The 18,018-nt window shown below is 48.2% G+C and overlaps 1 protein-coding gene across 3 annotated transcripts in view; it reads right to left on the bottom strand.

Moving 5' to 3' along the window:
- Positions 1-18,018, bottom strand: part of PPP2R5C (protein phosphatase 2 regulatory subunit B'gamma) — a 100,585-nt gene that overhangs the window by 48,107 nt on the left and 34,460 nt on the right. Inside the window, exon 1 of one of the 3 annotated variants that reach the window (XM_073577996.1) lies at positions 16,771-16,969. The exons of the other annotated variants lie outside the window; for them this stretch is intronic. Within the exon in view, the coding sequence (XP_073434097.1) occupies positions 16,771-16,864 (94 nt within the window). The 5' untranslated portion in view covers positions 16,865-16,969. Of the gene's footprint in view, positions 1-16,770; positions 16,970-18,018 lie in introns of those variants that run through there. 3 annotated transcript variants of the gene reach the window in all.

Here is an 18,018-nt window from a genome sequence, read left to right as displayed (position 1 = left end):
AATAATACAGCAAACAAGTAGTTTTGCATACCAACGAATGATCAAATGGACCTAATTAGTAGGTAGCTGTAATTGCACAAACCCTCATATTGAGAAAATAGCTTACACAATATAGCGCTATATAGCCTGGTACATGGTTTGCAGCTCCCAAAATGAGTCCAAAAAGTGTAAGATGTCTCCGGTAAAATAAGACCTATATGGACTCTATTAAATAGAACGGTGTATCAAGATGAAACATGAAAAACATTACATAAAATAAACCGTTTGCATACCATGAAAACCAGACAGATGGATCTAATTGCAGGTGGCCATAGAGACCTGTAACCTCACTATTGGGACAATAAGCACAAAATGTGAAACCCAAACCAATGTTTACAATATCCAAAATAGATCCATATAGTGAGATGCCTCAAATAAACCTGGTAGCGTGCAAACAGAAAAAATAATGATGAACACATGAGTCACTGAGGCCTGATAGAGAAGAGACTAAATAGTCTCCACAATGAAAGGTGTGCATATGCACAATCCACCTGAAGATTGTGAACCCATGAAAAATAGGCCCTGCATAGATATTTAAATAGAGCCTAACCCCACGCGTATCGCCACCTCTGGCGTGGCTTCCTCAGGGGAAATGGAGGTGAACCAATGTCACTAGCAGCATCCCCTTTATATGCCACAAAATTAAGGTCAAATACCTGCATATGGAGAACTTTGTTCGGCGCTCATGGAGCTGGCGTCCGGAAATGGCAAATGCGCAGGCGCCAAAAAGTAAAACGAAACTGAAACCAATAAGGTCACAGGCGGCGCAGTACAAATCAAGACCTGATAAATACAGACGTGCATATGTAAAGAGAGTAAATACCCTGTATAATGATTTTACAGCCAAAAGTAATGCATAAGATATACGGCACAGTCCAATACACAGATGGCACGGGGGCGGTGAAAATTAATGCCAGACAGGCATAGCCACGCATATTTGAAACAGGACAAATGGCCTATATTATGACTTACAGCCAAGAATAGGGCATAATATATAATATATATAACACCTATATAATGAAAATCGGTTCAGAGCAAATATGACCACATTGATGATCAATCAAGCAAAAAGCCTTTCATGAGATGACAATTAGGTAATACGCATGCGCCATAAAAACAGAAGCCAATAAAATCACAGACGGCGCAGGCGTAATACAAATAAAGACCTGATAAATATAACCGCGCATGTATAGAGAGAATAAACATCCTATATAGTGACTTACAATCAAAAGATAAGACAAAGTATGTGACGCAGGCGCAATGGAGGTCAGTCCAATACGGACATGACCACAGACAAAGTACAAATGGCGCAGGCATGGTAGGAATAAATATGTAGCAAGCACGACCGCATATGTATACAAAAAACAAATATCCTGTATGGTAACTTGCAGCCAAAATTAAGGCATCAGAAATAAGAAAAACATGTATATGGTGATACAAGCAGATAGTAAAACCCAAAATGAATGAATAGACAAAAAGTCTGAAAGGGGACCTCAAAAGAGGAACCCCACAGATGTCCCAATATACCGATGATTTTTACACCCATTAATCCATTGCATATCCGATCCCCCACCTACTGAAATGTAAAAACTTTGGACCCAGTACGGCAGGTTGATGGAAATAGCAACAGGCCAACAAATGCCAAGCTGAGTCCAAAGATGGCAAAGAAATCTGCCATAAATGACAATAAAGAAAATTTCTTATTTATTTTTTGCATTCTGAAATAGCCAATAACATTTTCTAACATATAAAAATGTTTATTCCATAATGGCAGATCATAAACCCTTTGCCCAGAATGTTAAAGAAATAATATAAATAGCAGAAAGCATAGCTGACAAGATTTATTTTTTGTAAAACCCGGTGAATAGCCATTCCTCATTGAGGCCTTCTGGTGTCAAACTATGTAGATCGAAAATCCACCTAGACTCCTTCCTAAGAAGTGCATCGGTACACCGACCACCCCTTATTGAAGTCTCCACCTTGTCAACCACCATGATACGAGTTTTCCCTTGAAGGCCATTATGGCAAGTTAGATAGTGATTGGCCAAGGAGGTAATAGGTTTACCAAGTCCCTGGTCCCTTCGTGCGCACGTAATATTTGAAAAATGATGTTGAATGTGTCGACGAAGTTCTTGGCACGTTTGGCCAACATAGATTTTTGGGCAACTGCAAACCATGATGTAAATAACGTTACGTGTACGGCAATTAGAATACAGGGTGGTCCGGATGCAACCTGGAAAGACTGAAAGGTTCAAAAAATTGTTAGAAACAACAAATGGACAGATTGTACACCCCCCACAGGGGTATGTACCGATTATTTTTGTCCCACTGCCCAACGATTCTGTGGGGCGTTTAAAATGACTGGCACATAGAGAGTCCTTAAGATTTTTTGCTTGTTTAAATGTCTGAGGTTCACATTGTACTACAATAAATTTTTCACTTAAATATAAGCAATATATGTGGGAGTCGGAGTTGGAGTCGGTGTAAGGGAAATTGAGGAGTCGGAGTCGCAGGTTTGGCTTACCGACTCCACAGCCCTGGTTAAGCAATGAGTCGAGGGGGTTCAGCAACAAATGGAATCGCTTTGGGTTCTCTCAACAGAATGTTCCAGTTCTTACGAAGAATATCGTGGACCTCCGTCCACCGATTATTATAGGTGGTAATTATGTTAGTATTCGAGAAGTCCCTCCGCTGTCTTGGTTCCAACAGTTCTTTGCGTTCCTTACGGTCAGATGCCTTCTTCTTTCATTTCATGTTTCGTGTAATTAGGTGTGTTGGTCGGCAGTCCCCCGTAGATATTTTGTAGTGCCCTCAAGCTCCTTGTCCTGTGCAGTGACGGATCGCACTCCTCTATCTGTGTCTGACGGAGGAGTCCTGATTTGGTGATTCCAGAAGGACATTACCCCTGACTGCATTGTGCCCCCCTGTACAGATGCCTCATAGTTCCAGTGAAGGGAAATCTTAAATCCTTCAGCACAAGACACTGTGGACAACTGTAGCTTCAGCTTTGTGGGAACAGCTTGGGGTTTGCCCTTTTTTGGTCCCAATGACTGTGCCCAGTGCACAAACTCTTTACAGACATGGAGGGGAGGACATAAGGGACCGCACAGAGCCCAGACCTCAGCCCCATCCTATAAAGGAGATTGTGAGCCCAAACCCAACAACATAAGGGTCTGACCCCACAAATAGGCACTAATATCCACAAACCCCCTCCGAAATCTTATAGGAATCCTTCCCACAAGAGCGGGAGTCGTTATATCTGCAGATTAAAATCTATGAATGTAGAATGAGAGGTCAGAAAAGCTCGGGAGGCAGAAAGGGAACATACTTTTCTCCATATAGTGTAGTTGAGTATAACACTCATATCTCCGTCAGTCCCACATCCGCCGCGCTCATACAGTTACACACGTGTAATAAATGCGGTTTTATGCTCTGACCCCTACACAAAACACATTGGCAACAAAATTCTTGTTCTGATCGTTCTGCTACAATGTATTAATCTGGAGTATTATCTCATCTAGATATATCTGTAACACAATCCCAGCTGTGAGAAGTAAGAGCCATGTAATAAAGCTTTACAGCCGTTGAATGGAAACTGCTGAGTGCTGATAAGCCGAGATCTTGTAAACTGCCAAAAATCGAGACGCAAAGCATATTGGAATATTGCAAATCTTTAGGCAGAAAAATTAAAGAAGTAAAGTTGATATTTAAAAACTACAAATCATCTGTCTTGCAGGTGTGAGCGCTGCAGATGCAGGTCTCCCTGGAGCAGCAGGGCTCGCAGTGTCTGGTTGGCATCCCTGGCCTGGCAGCAGCTTCTCCTGCCCTTTCCTGATTGCTAATGAGCCCTGATGCCGTGATTCGCCATCGCCCTGTGCACCAAGCAGAAGACGGCCGGTGGGGGCAGGAGAACAACCTGGAGTTTATGCCAGCAAATAACACACAATGCACAGTCAAACTCAATTACAGCCTTCGTCATCGTTGCCTGGAAACCATTGATGGCTGCAAGTGCTGGAACTGGAAAGGTGCTAAATGACGACGACGCACCGATGAGCGCTGCTCAGGAATGGGAATGGAAGAGTGGCCGCACAACATGGGGGATGCGGTCGTGCAAGCATCAATTACCCCAACCCCAGGAGGGGCCCAATGCATTTTATCTTCTAAAAGATGGTGTCCGTGGGGCCACGGCGAGAATGCAATCCGCCAGTGTGGAATGTCTCGTCATATGATAAAGGAAACCAAACGCCACAAATATGGTGAGGGGTGGTTCTGATCAAACCCCCTTTTTGAGATAAGCATCTTTTCCTAAAAAACTTTTGTTCCTCTGTTATTCCTCCTGGAAATTTCTGAAAATATTAACTACCGCGTGTCCTTACACATGCCAATATTGTCCAGTTAGTGCCAGTTGAATGGTCACATATTCATACATTTCCAGGAGGCATAACAGGGGAACACCACCAGACATTCTCAGTAAAATGGCTCCAGAAATGCAAATATGAGTCTATAAGCGGTCAATTGGACTCTAACCCGCTGTTAGCCAAAATGGTTTCCATCTCCTATAGGGGACGTCAACCTCTCCCCAACCCAAGACGACTGATAAAAGGGAAAAATAGCACGCCGTCATAAGTACAGCAAAAATAAAGAATGATGCAATGGCCCATAGACAGAAACTTGGGTGTTTAATGGTTGCATTCCTCTTATTTCTTGTTTGACCGCCGACAGAAAAGGTCTAAAAGAGAAAAACCTCTAGGCTGCAAATAAGAAAAAAAGGGAACAAGAATCTACTTGCAGCAATAAAAGCAGCGGCAGCCTCCCGCCCCTGCAGTGAATGCAGCGGCACGTCAATCATGTGCGCTCGGTATGTAGTCACTGAGTCAAGCCTGAACATGGAGCCGAAAAGTGAAATATCTGCAATTCATGGATAAAAGGGGGGTGGGGGAGCAGTGGGACACTTGTGGATTATCAGACCGAGACGACCCTTTTCTGTACATATCCAGTGCCACCCGGATATGAAAACAGGCAGCTGGCACCAAATCTGGTGGGGGCGTGCGATGATGGCAAAGGGGGGAAATGGAGGAACAGAAAATACGGCATCATAACCAGACTGCGATATACGACCCATGCGGACAGCGATCTGAGAGTCAATGGTCCCGTGTGCAAGAATCAGCCCTATGCAACGCATCATCCGGCTATCAGATTGGAATTATTAGATAACAAATGCAATAATAAATGGAAAATGTCCTAAGCCAAAAATCTGCTCTTTGAACTGGGAGAAAGGGGGCATGAATCCAGTGTATGATGCAGGTAAACCTTCCCCATGACATAATTCGATCTCATGGCGACCAAAAAAGCACTCACTTGAAAGATGTCGCCCCTTTTAAAGGACCAAATTGGGAGGGAAACAAAATATAAAAATACTTTTTTGGACTTTTCAAATGTTAATTATAGGGCACCATCACTTTCCATGACTCCAATGTGGGAGGCATCCTAATTTGTAGTGAGGAAACAATCCAAATAAAGAGTTAATTTTCACTGCCGTGAAGGATGAAGAAGATTCGCACATCAGCCCCAATCGTTTTAATGCTGATGATCTGAAAGGCTATTACCGATTAGCCTCCATCAGCGCCTCTTTCCGATTGGTCACGGCGCGCACTCGCCCGTTTCCGTCATGTAATCCTTTCTAAAGTCAACCTGTCACCAGACTGACTCGCAGCCAAACTCCAAGTATCTATACATTATGAACTAAAACCACGACCACGGCAAACGGGACATCTCATGGCCGCCACTGGCTGATAGAGCCGAAGGGTAATGTCCACATCGCTGCGTGGAGGAGGGTCCTCACTAGAGCAAGGTTTTGGTATTCCATGTGCTGATGTATAGAAGCTCTAGGGTGCAGTTCACACGTTGCATCAGCAGTGCCGGCTTCTGCTGTGGTTTTCAGAAAATGTTGCAAAACGTCAAAACTCTGAATTACAATTACTCTGAAAACAAGTAGGGAAACAAAATGCCCCGCATATGCAACATGAGAAAACATTAGACCTGGTCTATGTTAAAAGGGGTTTCTGGCATCACCCTATATGTGGACCGAGGCAGTAAGTGTCTGTCGCTCTATCGTCACAGAGCTCCCCACCGGTCTCTGCTCACGTCCCTGACTTCCACCCACGTAAACAAAATCACCTAAGCCAGCGATTGGCTGCAACCATCACGTGATCACACTTGGGACAAACAGAATAGGGAAATCCCCTTAAGCTATGTGCACACGTGTGGAATTCCATTCTGCAGGAAATATGCGAGAAATCCGCATTTTAAATTCCCGCGGAAAAACAAGTGATTTACAAGCGTAATTAGCTTGCAGAATGCTAGCGTTTTCCAAGCAATCTGTAGCATCGCTTGGAAAACTGATTGACAGGTTGGTCACACTTGTCAAACATAGTGTTTGACGAGTGTGACCGACTTTTTACAATTGAGGCTGCCTATGCGGCATCAGTAGTAAAATATATAATGTTTAAAATAATTAAAAAATCGTGCTTTTCTCACCTTCCGATGTCCCCCGCAGCGTTCCCAATCATTGCGATGCTCCCGGCAACTCCCGTTCCCAGGGATGCCTTGCGACAATGACCTCTGATAACGTCGTGGTGACCACGACGTCAAAGGTCAATTGTCACAAGGCATCCCTGGGAACGGGAGTTGCCGGGAGCATCGCTGAGGCCTGGTGACGCTGCGAGGACTGTCGGAAGGTGAGAATAACATGATTTTTTATTTTATTTATTTTTTTAACAGGGATATGGTACCCAGAGCCCGGAGGACAGTCTCCTCTCCTCCAGACCGTGGGTACCATCCGCACATGTTCCGCTTACTTTTCGCATGGAGGGCACAGTCACATGCAAAGTAAGCAGAACAATGCAATCCTATGTGTGCGGAATTCCCGCGATTCCGCACAAAGAATGAACATGCTGCGTATTTTTCCGCAATGCAATTCCGCTGCAGAAAAATATGCAGCATTAGCACAGCATGTGTGGAATGCCACAGGATTGCATGGGATGCTTTTTTTGTGTTTTTGCGGCAAAATCGCGCGTTTAAAAATGCAGCGAAAACGCAAAAAAAACAGCTACGTGTGAACTCAGCCTTAACCTTCAGACTTTTGTACAGTGTCTGCAAAAAAATCTTTACTTCTTCAAAGTGCAAAAAATGAGGGACATAATCCAAAACCGTCTAACAGCAAAACTGCCTTACGACTGCAGATGGTGATAAAATGTAAGAGTGACAGGACAAAATACTAACTGTAACAAAATAGCCACAATAAAACACTTGTATATTAAAGATTTTGTGGTTTCGTTGAACTTGTAAAGATTTTTTTTCCTGGCACTGTACATGAGTTTCACACTTTCTGGCTTCATCAGGGGACATCTAATATATTATATGTTTTGACATGGTGCTCGTCAGGACCATCCTTGCTAACACTAAAAGGGCAGAAAACAAAACCAGGCAGGATACTTCGATGAGTCAAAGGGCTTTCCACGACTGAAGACTGCGGCTGGTAAAGATCATAAGTACAGGTAACATTTAACAGACTGTGAAGTAAGGAGAAAGACTGATATAATGGACAACATTGGTAACAACTGCAATAATGTCGCGATTTAAAAAGGTTTTTCTAAAGTTTCAGTTTTGGTAGCGCCGCTACTCCTCTGCCTCCCAGCATCCTGCTTGCTCCTAGAGATTGATAGTTCTGACCAGCAGTGAGATTGCATCACTGGTCTGAACCGTGCGCGCTTCTATCCTGCAGCTAAAATGGAAGAGCGCGGAGACTGTATGCTACAAGGATCTATTAAAAAGAGCTTGTAAGCGCTGCACACGCTAAGCTGCAGCAGTGACTGATAACCTACACAGCAAACATTTAAGAATTAAGCTGTTTAAGAGCTGCATATGGGCTCAGAAAGTCTACGAGTCCAATAATCCCACCAGGAGAGCTGTACCCTGCCAACCAAAGCAGTCAGTCCTTAATTTCACCGATTGGAGGGGTCTGAGCACCTAACCCACTGATCATAACTTAGGACACAACCTGCCAAAAGTTTTTTTTTTTTTCCAAACATAACAGTTTTCAGCCTGTAAATATTTTACTATTTACCGACAACAAGCAGAGTACTAAAAGATGAAATTGAAACCAACCAATATATTTTAACCCCTTTCCGACATCGGACGTATATTTACGCCGATGTCGGCCTCCCTCCCCTTGATGTGGGCTCCGGCAGTGAGCCGACATCTTTCCCAGGACATGTCAGTTGTTTTGAACAGCTGATATGTGCCTGCAATAGCCATGGGTGGAATAGCGATCCACCTGTGGCTATTAATTAAATGTCGCAGTCAAACGCTGACAGCAGCATTTAAATGGTGCGTCCGGCAATCGCGCTGGAAATACGCACACCGGTGACCCGCGTCGCGTGATACCGATGTGATGGCATGACAACCCGAGGTCTCCTGGAGACCTCTATGGCTGTCAATGCCAGATTGCTGTGAGCACCACCCAGTGGTTGGTGCTCTTAGCAAGTCAGCAATTCTACTACATAGAGGCGATCTGACCATCGCCTCTATGTAGCAGAGCCGATCAGGCTATGGCAGCTTCTAGTCCCCTGTTGAGACTATTGAAGAATGCCAAAAGTAAAAAAAAAATAAAAAAAAAACATGGATTTTTGTGAGTACTCACCGTAAAATCCTTTTCTCCGAGACGCTCATTGGGGGACACAGAGACTGTGGGTGTGTGCTTCTGCCGTCTGGAGGCCGACACTAAGTATACAAAAAAAAGAGTTAGCTCCTCCTCCGCCGCATACACCCTCGCCCCCAGGCCGGGCGTAACTCAGTTTAGTGCATAAGCAGTAGGAGAACGCGCCTTAAACTCAGGCAAAAAACTATATGTCTGAAAAAGGGGCCACCCTAAACCTTGTACAAGGATTTTTATAACTCAAAATAAGTAAATGCCAACTGGCTGATAGGGTGGGTGCTGTGTCCCCCAATGAGCGTCTCGGAGAAAAGGATTTTACGGTGAGTACTCACAAAAATCCATGTTTCTCCTTCGTCTCATTGGGGGACACAGAGACTGTGGGACGTTCTAAAGCAGTCCTCTGGGCGGGATCTTAGCTCACCCAATCCATGCTAATTTGCGCCCCTGATTAGAGGTGCGCAACTGCTGCCTGGAGAATCTTTCTTCCCAGGCTTGCATCCGAGGATGCCTGGGTATGTACGTTATAATGTTTGACAAACGTATGCAAACTGGACCAGGTAGCTGCTTTGCACACCTGCTCCGCTGAAGCCTGGTGTCGCAGTGCCCATGAGGCACCCACTGCTCGTGCCGAGTGAGCCTTGATCCCTGCCGGAACCGGCGTGCCACTGATTTGATAAGATTCTTGGACCGTCAGGCGAACCCATCTGGCCAAAGTCGCTCTGGACGCAGCGAGCCCCTTCCGCCGCCCTTCTGGAACCACGAATAGAGAGTCTGTCTGGCGGAATGGCGCTGTCCTTGTCACATACCTCCTAAGAGCTCTTACCAGATCCAGGGTGTGCAAAGCCTTTTCTACCCTGTGCACCGGTGCCGGGCAAAACGAGGGTAAGACAATGTCTTCGTTGATATGGAATGCAGACACAACCTTCGGCAAGAAGGGAGGAGCTGGCCTTAAAACTACCTTATCTTTATAAAAGGTCAGGAACGGCGGTTTACAAGATAAGGCCGCCAATTCCGAAATCCGCCTAATAGACGTTATAGCTACTAGAAAAACGACCTTTCTGGACAGGTAAGGTAAGGAGACCTCTTGCAATGGTTCGAAAGGAGCCTCCTGAAGGGCCCTGAGCACCAAGTTCAGGTCCCATGATTCCGTCGGCGCTTTATAGGGGGGTACTAAATGTGCGACCCCCTGCATAAACGTCCTAACCTGCCAGACGGAAGCGACTTTTCGTTGGAAAAGCACCGACAGGGCCGAGATTTGCGTTCTGAGCGAACTCGGAGCCAACCCTGCGTCCAGCCCTGCCTGTAGAAAAGCCAGTATGTTGGGGATCGAAAAAACCAGAGGAGCCACTTCACGATCCCTACACCAACGGAAAAAAACTTCCCAAGTTCGATGATATACTCTCGCCGAGGAAGGCTTTCGGGCACTCACCATCGTGGCCGCCACATCGCGCCTGAATCCTGCCTGTGTTAACAGCCAAGATTCAATGGCCACGCCGTCAAACACAGGGCCCCTAAGTTCGGATGGCAGATCGGCCCCTGGGACAGTAAGTCCGGCCGATCTGGGAGACGCCAGGGTACGTCCACCGCTAGTTGGACCAGATCTGCATACCAGGCCCGCCGGGGCCAGTCTGGGGCCAGCAGAATTGCTGGAACCTTCTCTCTCCTTATTTTCCTGATAACTCTTGGAAGCAGCTGCAGCGGGGGGAACAAGTACGGGAGACGAAACTGGCTCCACGGGAGCACCAGAGCGTCTGCTGCGATTGCCTGCGGATCGAGGGATCGAGCGACAAACCTTTGTACTTTGGCATTCTCTCTGGATACCATAAGGTCCACGTCTGGTGTCCCCCACCGTTGGCAGATCTGCTGAAAGATCTCGGGGTGCAGGGACCATTCCCCTGCCGTGACCCCCTGTCGGCTGAGAAAATCTGCCGCCCAGTTTTCGACTCCCGGAATGTGCACCGCTGAAATTACCACGCGGTTCTTCTCTGCCCAACGCAGTACCAGCCTGACCTCGCGCATGGCTGCCTGGCTGCGCGTGCCCCCTTGATGGTTGACATATGCTACTGCTGTAGCATTGTCCGACTGAATGCGCATCGGCCGGTTTCTCAGGAAACACTGAAAATGTTGCAGGGCCAATCGTATTGCCCGTATCTCCAGAATGTTGATCGGGAGAATTATCTCCTGAATAGACCACCGCCCCTGGGCTGTGTGACTCTGGAAAACTGCTCCCCAACCATGCAGGCTTGCATCGGTCGTCACCACCAACCACTGCTCCGGGGGAAAAGGTTTCCCCTGGACCAGAGACGAGTCGCGAGTCCACCACCGGAGTGAACGTCGGACCAGCGGAGACAACTTGCACCGATGACTGAGAGACAGCAGCCTCCGGTCCCATGCTGACAAGAGCGCATGCTGAAGCGGACGGAGATGGAACTGGGCAAACGGGATTGCCTCCATCGCTGCCACCATTCTGCCCAACACACTCATGCCGTACCGGATGGATCTGGTGCCCGGCTGTAGAAGGTTCCGTACCCCTTGTTTGATTTTTCGCGCCTTGTCCTGAGGGAGGATCACCAGCCCCCGGGAGGTGTCGAAAATCATGCCTAGGAACACGATTCTTTGGGCTGGAACCAAGGACGACTTGCTCCGATTGATCAACCAGCCTAGACGGGCCAGGGTATCCAGAGTGATACTGACATTGTCCTGGCACTCCTGAAACGACGGCCCCTTTACCAAAAGGTCGTCCAGGTAAGGTAACACCGTTATGCCCCGTGCATGCAGGATGGCCATAACCACCGCCATTATCTTTGTAAAGACTCTGGGGGCAGTGGCTAAACCGAAGGGCAGAGCCACAAATTGGAAATGTCGTCCTCCGATCGCAAATCGCAGGAACCTCTGGTGTGGGGGAAATATCGGAATATGTAGATATGCATCCTGCACATCGATCGAGGCCAGGAATTCCCCTGGATCCATGGCTGCAATGACCGAGCGGAGGGACTCCATCCGGAATCGCCTGACCCTGATGAATCTGTTCAGGATCTTTAGATCCAGTACTGGCCTCACAGTCCCGTCTTTTTTGGGGACCGAAAACAGGTTGGAGTAAAACCCCTGCGACTCTTCGCCCTGCGGCACTGGGGCGATGACCCCTTTGCGCTGTAGCGTCATTATAGCCTGTAACAAACTTTCCGCCTGCGAATCTGTCTTGGAAAGTCGGGAACGGAAGAATCGCTGTGGCGGGCGTCCGATAAACTCTATCTTGTACCCGGACAATATTAGTTCTGCCACCCAAGTGTCGCGCGCCACTGCGACCCAAACGTGGCTGAACCTTAGTAGGCGTCCGCCCACTCTGTCGTCCGTAGGTACGGAGCGCCTCCAGTCATTTAGCTGGAGGCTTTTGGGATCTGGCCCCCCTCGCTCTGGGCAAACGGCCTCGGCCTCTACCCAGCGGATTGGCCCTGTAAGAGGTTTGCTTTTCCCTACTCTGGCCATCGTTTGCGGAGGAGTATGCCCTGGCCGAAGTCCCCCCCCCAGGGGCTACGAAAGGGCCGAAAACGCCTCTGCGTTTGCCTGAATGCCGGGCAACTTCTCTGCTGCGGGAGGAAACTACTTCTCCCCCCTGTGGCTTCTGAGATAAGCCTATCAAGCTTCTCACCGAACAGCCGATTGCCCTGAAAAGGCAATGAGGTTAAGGATTTTTTAGAGATAGAATCCGCTTTCCACAACCTCAGCCATAATGCACGCCTAATGGCGATCGCATTTGCTGCCGCCACAGCCGAACACTCAGCCGCATCCAGTGAGGCGCTGACAAGATAATCACTCGCTCCTGATATCTGATTTGCCACCTCCAAGACCTCCGCGGGCAGATCCCTGTCTTGGAGGGCCTTATACAGAGCGTCCCCCCATGAAACCATGGCTTTAGCCACCCAAGTTGCCGCAAAGGAGGGGGCCAGAGCCGACCCTGCTGCCTCATATACCGAGCGGGCAAGCCTGTCCATGAGGCGATCAGTTGGGTCCTTTATAGAAGAAACACTGGGTATCGACAATAGCGATCTTGATGCTAAACGTGATACCGGTGGGTCCACTACTGGCGACTCTACCCATCCCTTATGGAGCTCAGGAGGAAACGGATACTTTGCTTGCAGCGCTTTTTGCATTGCAAAACGCTTATCCGGGTGTTCTCTATGTTTCTGGACTAGCTCCTCAAACTCCGGATGCGTGGCAAACCTTCTATGTGGTCGCCTGGATTTCTTGAAAGAGACCTTGTGACCTGAGGCTGTGGGCACATCGTCCTCGATCTCTAATGTCTGGTTGACTGCCTCAATGAGACTGTCCACCGAGTCCTGGTACCCCAGGCTTTCTAGATTCCAGGCCTCCTCCTCCTCGCCCTCATCCTGATCGCTCCCTGAGCTCAGCGACGGGGAACGAGATGCCCTAATACCCGCCGCCGAAGCCCCGGAGGGCCCGGCCGACGGGGAACGAGCCCTTTTGATATGAGCTTGCCTGGTACTGGAGCGGCCTCTAACGGTTGGAGGGTCCTGAGACGAGGACGAGCTATCTTCCGCTGGCAGACCACCATCCTTGTCCCTGCCCGGGCCTCGAAGGGATTCAATTGCCCTTGTAAGGGACAGCATAGAATGCGATAAAGACACCGCCCATTCCGGGGGGTCCTGACCCCTGGGTTCTGAAACAGTGGGGGGCTCCTGGGCGCGCTCCGACTCGCAGGCTTCACAAAATTTACCCGCCTGTGCCTTTGGCAGCCTGACCCCACAAGACACGCAAACCGCGTATAGGAAAGAGTGAGCTTTCCCTTTGGCAGACATATTTGCACAAGCTGAAGGCAGGGTAGAAGGAGGAGGAGGGTAACCCCTTCCCTGACAACCAGTGCGATTCTCCAAACGGAGTTGCACTTACCCACCGGCAGCGTCCCACTCCTGTTTGAAGTACCCCGGGAAACTCCGGATGCGTGGACGCGAGGTGGTAGGGCGGAAGTCTCCGCTCCGGGACTTGTGCGCCCGCCGCTCTCCACCCCCTGACCTGCCAGACGTCAGTGGGCGGGACTTCCGGCTACCACCGGAAGTCGGCGGGCGGGGCCTCGCGCGATACTCACGGGCCTCCTCCTGCAGCGGGGGCCGCGGCCGCCGGCGGGCTTCCGGCCGCACTCCGGTACACACGGCGTGCGGCGTCCGGGTGCAGCGCCACTCTGGGCAAACGGCCTTGGCCTCTACCGTTACTCACCGGGGGCAAACCTGCGGTGCGCTCCGGGAGAGAGGCGACGGGCGAGCGAGAGAGACGGATCTCCCTAATATTAAAGGTGAGCAGGGCCTTCCGCCGTGGGCTCTATCCCCGGCAGGGAGGGGGAGGGTTCTGGTACCGGCTTCTTCCCCCTGTACTCAGCCAAGTCCAGTGACTAGCTCCCTTGGCTCACCTGCGCCTCCAACTCAACCCCTGGACTCACTACCTAGGGGTGGAAGGGGCCTCCATAAATTGTGTTGTAGGAGAGGAACAACATGGAGGCTGACCCCTGGGTTCTGCTCACACGTGCTCGCCTGTTGAAGTTATGGGGAAACCGAATCCTCTTATCAGGATGCGTTGCCCCTCTTTACAAAATAAAAAAGAAAAAATGGTTGTCTGGGAAAAAGTCCCAGATGTGTCCCTCGGTGCGGGAGAGGACACGTGGAGGGTTACTCACACGTGGTCGCCCGTTGATGATTTGGGGAGATCGGACCCTCTCTATAGGATCCGTCGCCCCTGTCTTATCTTCATAGAAAAGGGAGAAAAAAAAAAAAAAATCTAGTCTGGAGCTCCAGACTGCGTGTGCCTCCATCAGACACTAAGCAAAAAACTGAGTTACGCCCGGCCTGGGGGCGAGGGTGTATGCGGCGGAGGAGGAGCTAACTCTTTTTTTGTATACTTAGTGTCGGCCTCCAGACGGCAGAAGCACACACCCACAGTCTCTGTGTCCCCCAATGAGACGAAGGAGAAAAAAGTGTTAAATAAACAAATATACATATGATCAAATCACCCCCCTTTCAAAATAAAACAAAAATAAAATCACACACACGTATTTGGTATCGCTGCATTCAGAATCACCCGATCGGAAAAAAAAAAAAAAAAAGAATAACCTGATCACTGAACGGATTGGCGAGAAAAAAAAAGTCAAAATACCAGAATTACGTTTTTTGGTCGCTGAGACACTGCATTAAAATGCAATAATGGGTGATCAAAAGATCGTATCTGCACCAAAATGGTATAATTAAAAACGTCAGCCCAGCACGCAAAAAATAAGCCTGCACCCAACCAAGATCACAAAAAAAATGGAGACTGTACGGGTCTCGGAAAATGGCGCAATTTTTTTGGGGGGCAAAGTTTGGAATTTTTTTTTCACCACTTAAAGAGCCTAGAGACATGTTTATTGTCTATGAACTTGTAATGACCTGGAGAATCAGGTTTAGCATTTACTGAACCTAGCAAAAAAGCCAAAACAAAAAACAAGTGTGGGATTGCACTTTTTTTTTTGCAATTTCACTGCACTTGGAATTTTTTTTCCCCGTTTTCTAGTACACGACATGGTAAAACCAATGATGTCGTTCAAACGTACAACTCGTGCTGCAAAAAAAATAAGCACTCACATGGCCATATTGACCAAAAAATAAAAAGTTATGGCTCTGTGAAGGAGGGGAGCGAAAAACAAAAACGAAAAACAGAAATAAAGCTCCGGGGGTTAATAAACTAAAAACTACAAGGGCCAAGGAAACCACAACAAAAAGCGGATCGGTGAGGCAGACGCCGGACCCTCAATTCTTTAGATTTGGCTTTGGTGTCCCTCTTGGGAGTGGAATAAAAAGTGTAGTAAACCTTAGATAGCGGCCGGTGATAACTTTTCCGCATGTATACCAGGCTTGGCCTACAGGTTTGTGTGTTAAATGAGGAGAGGGGAGCAAGGCAATTTGGACAGCCACTCATCACCTGCACTCAATGTAATGTTCGATCCTTGTCATTAATGCCTCCGGTCTGTTCTGACATCTTCTGTTGGGGGAGCGTCAGGAAGTCCACCATACACATTGGTGGGGGGTCTTCTATATTATCTATCTCCTACAGACATCTTATAGGTAATAACATTCCAAGTAACACACACAAAAATACACAAATATAAATCACAAAGTAATCGAGCCAACCAATGACACAATCACACCAAATCCCCGTCTGCATCTCATGTTCCTGGGATCCCAAAACACAACATCAGCATGACAACTCTCAGCATCTAGAATATCAATCAATACGGAAACAACAACAAACGGAAATAATTTCTACCTATCCAATAATCAGGGCCAATATAGGGCCCCGATAAGATGCAAGCAACATGTGTCATCCCGGACTACAAGTCCCATGATGCCAGTCAGCAGACAGACAGCTACTTAATTGTGCACTTGCTTGAAGAATAGATTTTACGATTACTGTGTACATTGCTATCAACAATTAACTCCTTTATGCTGCTATGCACAATGCATTATACAGAAGCCCTGGTATAGTCTGTGCAAATGCATTCACAAAAAAGAATTATGGGGCTTCATCACACATCAAAGTCGTCCCACCCGAGTCCAAATATAGAAACGATCGGAGATCATAGAAATGGCCGAGTCCCGTGATTATGTTTAATTCATGCGATCACGGCTTCCACCACCATACATGGGGGGAGAGACATTGGTGTGGACGTCTCCTGTCTGCATTTCCAGGCTCGGCAGCCCCCTGCCTCCTGATCTCACATCCTTTCACATAAGCAGCAGAGCTCGGAGAAAAGGAGGAAGAAGGGGGAGGGGAAGGAAAAAATACAGAAGAAAGCAGTAAAAGGCAGCATTAAGAGGGTTAAATTCGAGCTGGCAGGATCCGGTTCTCTGCGCCCAGCCTGGGAGCTGGAGGGTTAAGCCGGCGGAGCACTTCCTGCTTCTCTTCCACAATAGGTACTTAATAATGAAGCCTCCACAATTGTATCAGGGGAGGAAGGAAAAAATGCAACTCACCACGGATATAGAGCAGAGCGGCTGGCTGGAAGGGGCCATTGGAATTCGCTGCGTCTACCACCATCCTGCTCGTAGGCTCGTTACATGTCAGCATCAAAGAAAACCCACCGGAGAGGAGGAGAAAAAAAGCAGCAGCGTTCTCCTTAAGGCAGGGATACAGACTCCATTTTAGTTATTAAAAAAAAAAAAAAAAAAAGAAAAAAAATGAGAGAAAGGAAGCGGGCAGGTCTGCAGCTGGAGGGAACAGGGCTGGAGCCAGTGATGTCACCAAACAGGAGGCGGCTGATTGGCCGAGCCCAGACACTGAAAATGACACTAAAAAACTACAAATAGAAAGGGGGACTTGATTGGCTGTCACCAGATAAAGAGGCTGCACCGGGGACGAGCTCCGCCTCCATTCAAGTGGAACTTTTTTTTCTGAATGCATGACACTGGGGGAGTAGAGGTCAGAGGTGCTGGAAGCTCACCAGGAACACAACAAACCCCAGAAGGAGGGACTAAGGGGAGTGCGCCCTCCTCATCTGTCCCTAAAGCTGAGTGATAGGAGGAAGTGTTAAAGGGATGGGAAGGAGCAAGGACTGCTGCACATAAGGACTGGGAGCTCTGGTCACAAAGGAAAGCAAAAAAATAGTCCTGTGCAACAAAGTATCCACCGCCCGACACTAGTACTGCAGCCACAATGTATCCAACGCCCGACACTAATATCGCAGCCACAATGTATCCACCGCCCGACACTAGTACCGCAGCCACAATGTATCCAACGCCCGACACTAGTACCGCAGCCACAATGTATCCAACGCCCGACACTAATATCGCAGCCACAATGTATCCACCGCCCGACACTAGTACTGCAGCCACAATGTATCCACCGCCCGACACTAATATCGCAGCCACAATGTATCCAACGCCCGACACTAGTACTGCAGCCACAATGTATCCACCGCCCGACACTAATATCGCAGCCACAACGTATCCAACGCCCGACACTAATATCGCAGCCACAATGTATCCAACGCCCGACACTAATATCGCAGCCACAATGTATCCACCGCCCGACACTAGTACTGCAGCCACAATGTATCCAATGCCCGACACTAATATCGCAGCCACAATGTATCCACTGCCCGACACTAGTACTGCAGCCACAATGTATCCAACGCCCGACACGAATATCGCAGCCACAATGTATCCACCGCCCGACACTAGTACCGCAGCCACAATGTATCCAACGCCCGACACTAGTACCGC

Source organism: Dendrobates tinctorius, unplaced genomic scaffold (genome assembly GCF_039654945.1).
Source record: "Dendrobates tinctorius isolate UK_male_01 unplaced genomic scaffold, ASM3965494v1 ptg000058l, whole genome shotgun sequence".
Lineage (NCBI taxonomy): Eukaryota > Metazoa > Chordata > Amphibia > Anura > Dendrobatidae > Dendrobates > Dendrobates tinctorius.
Note: the sequence above shows the minus strand (reverse complement) of the source record. Positions and strands in the feature narration are given on the sequence as shown.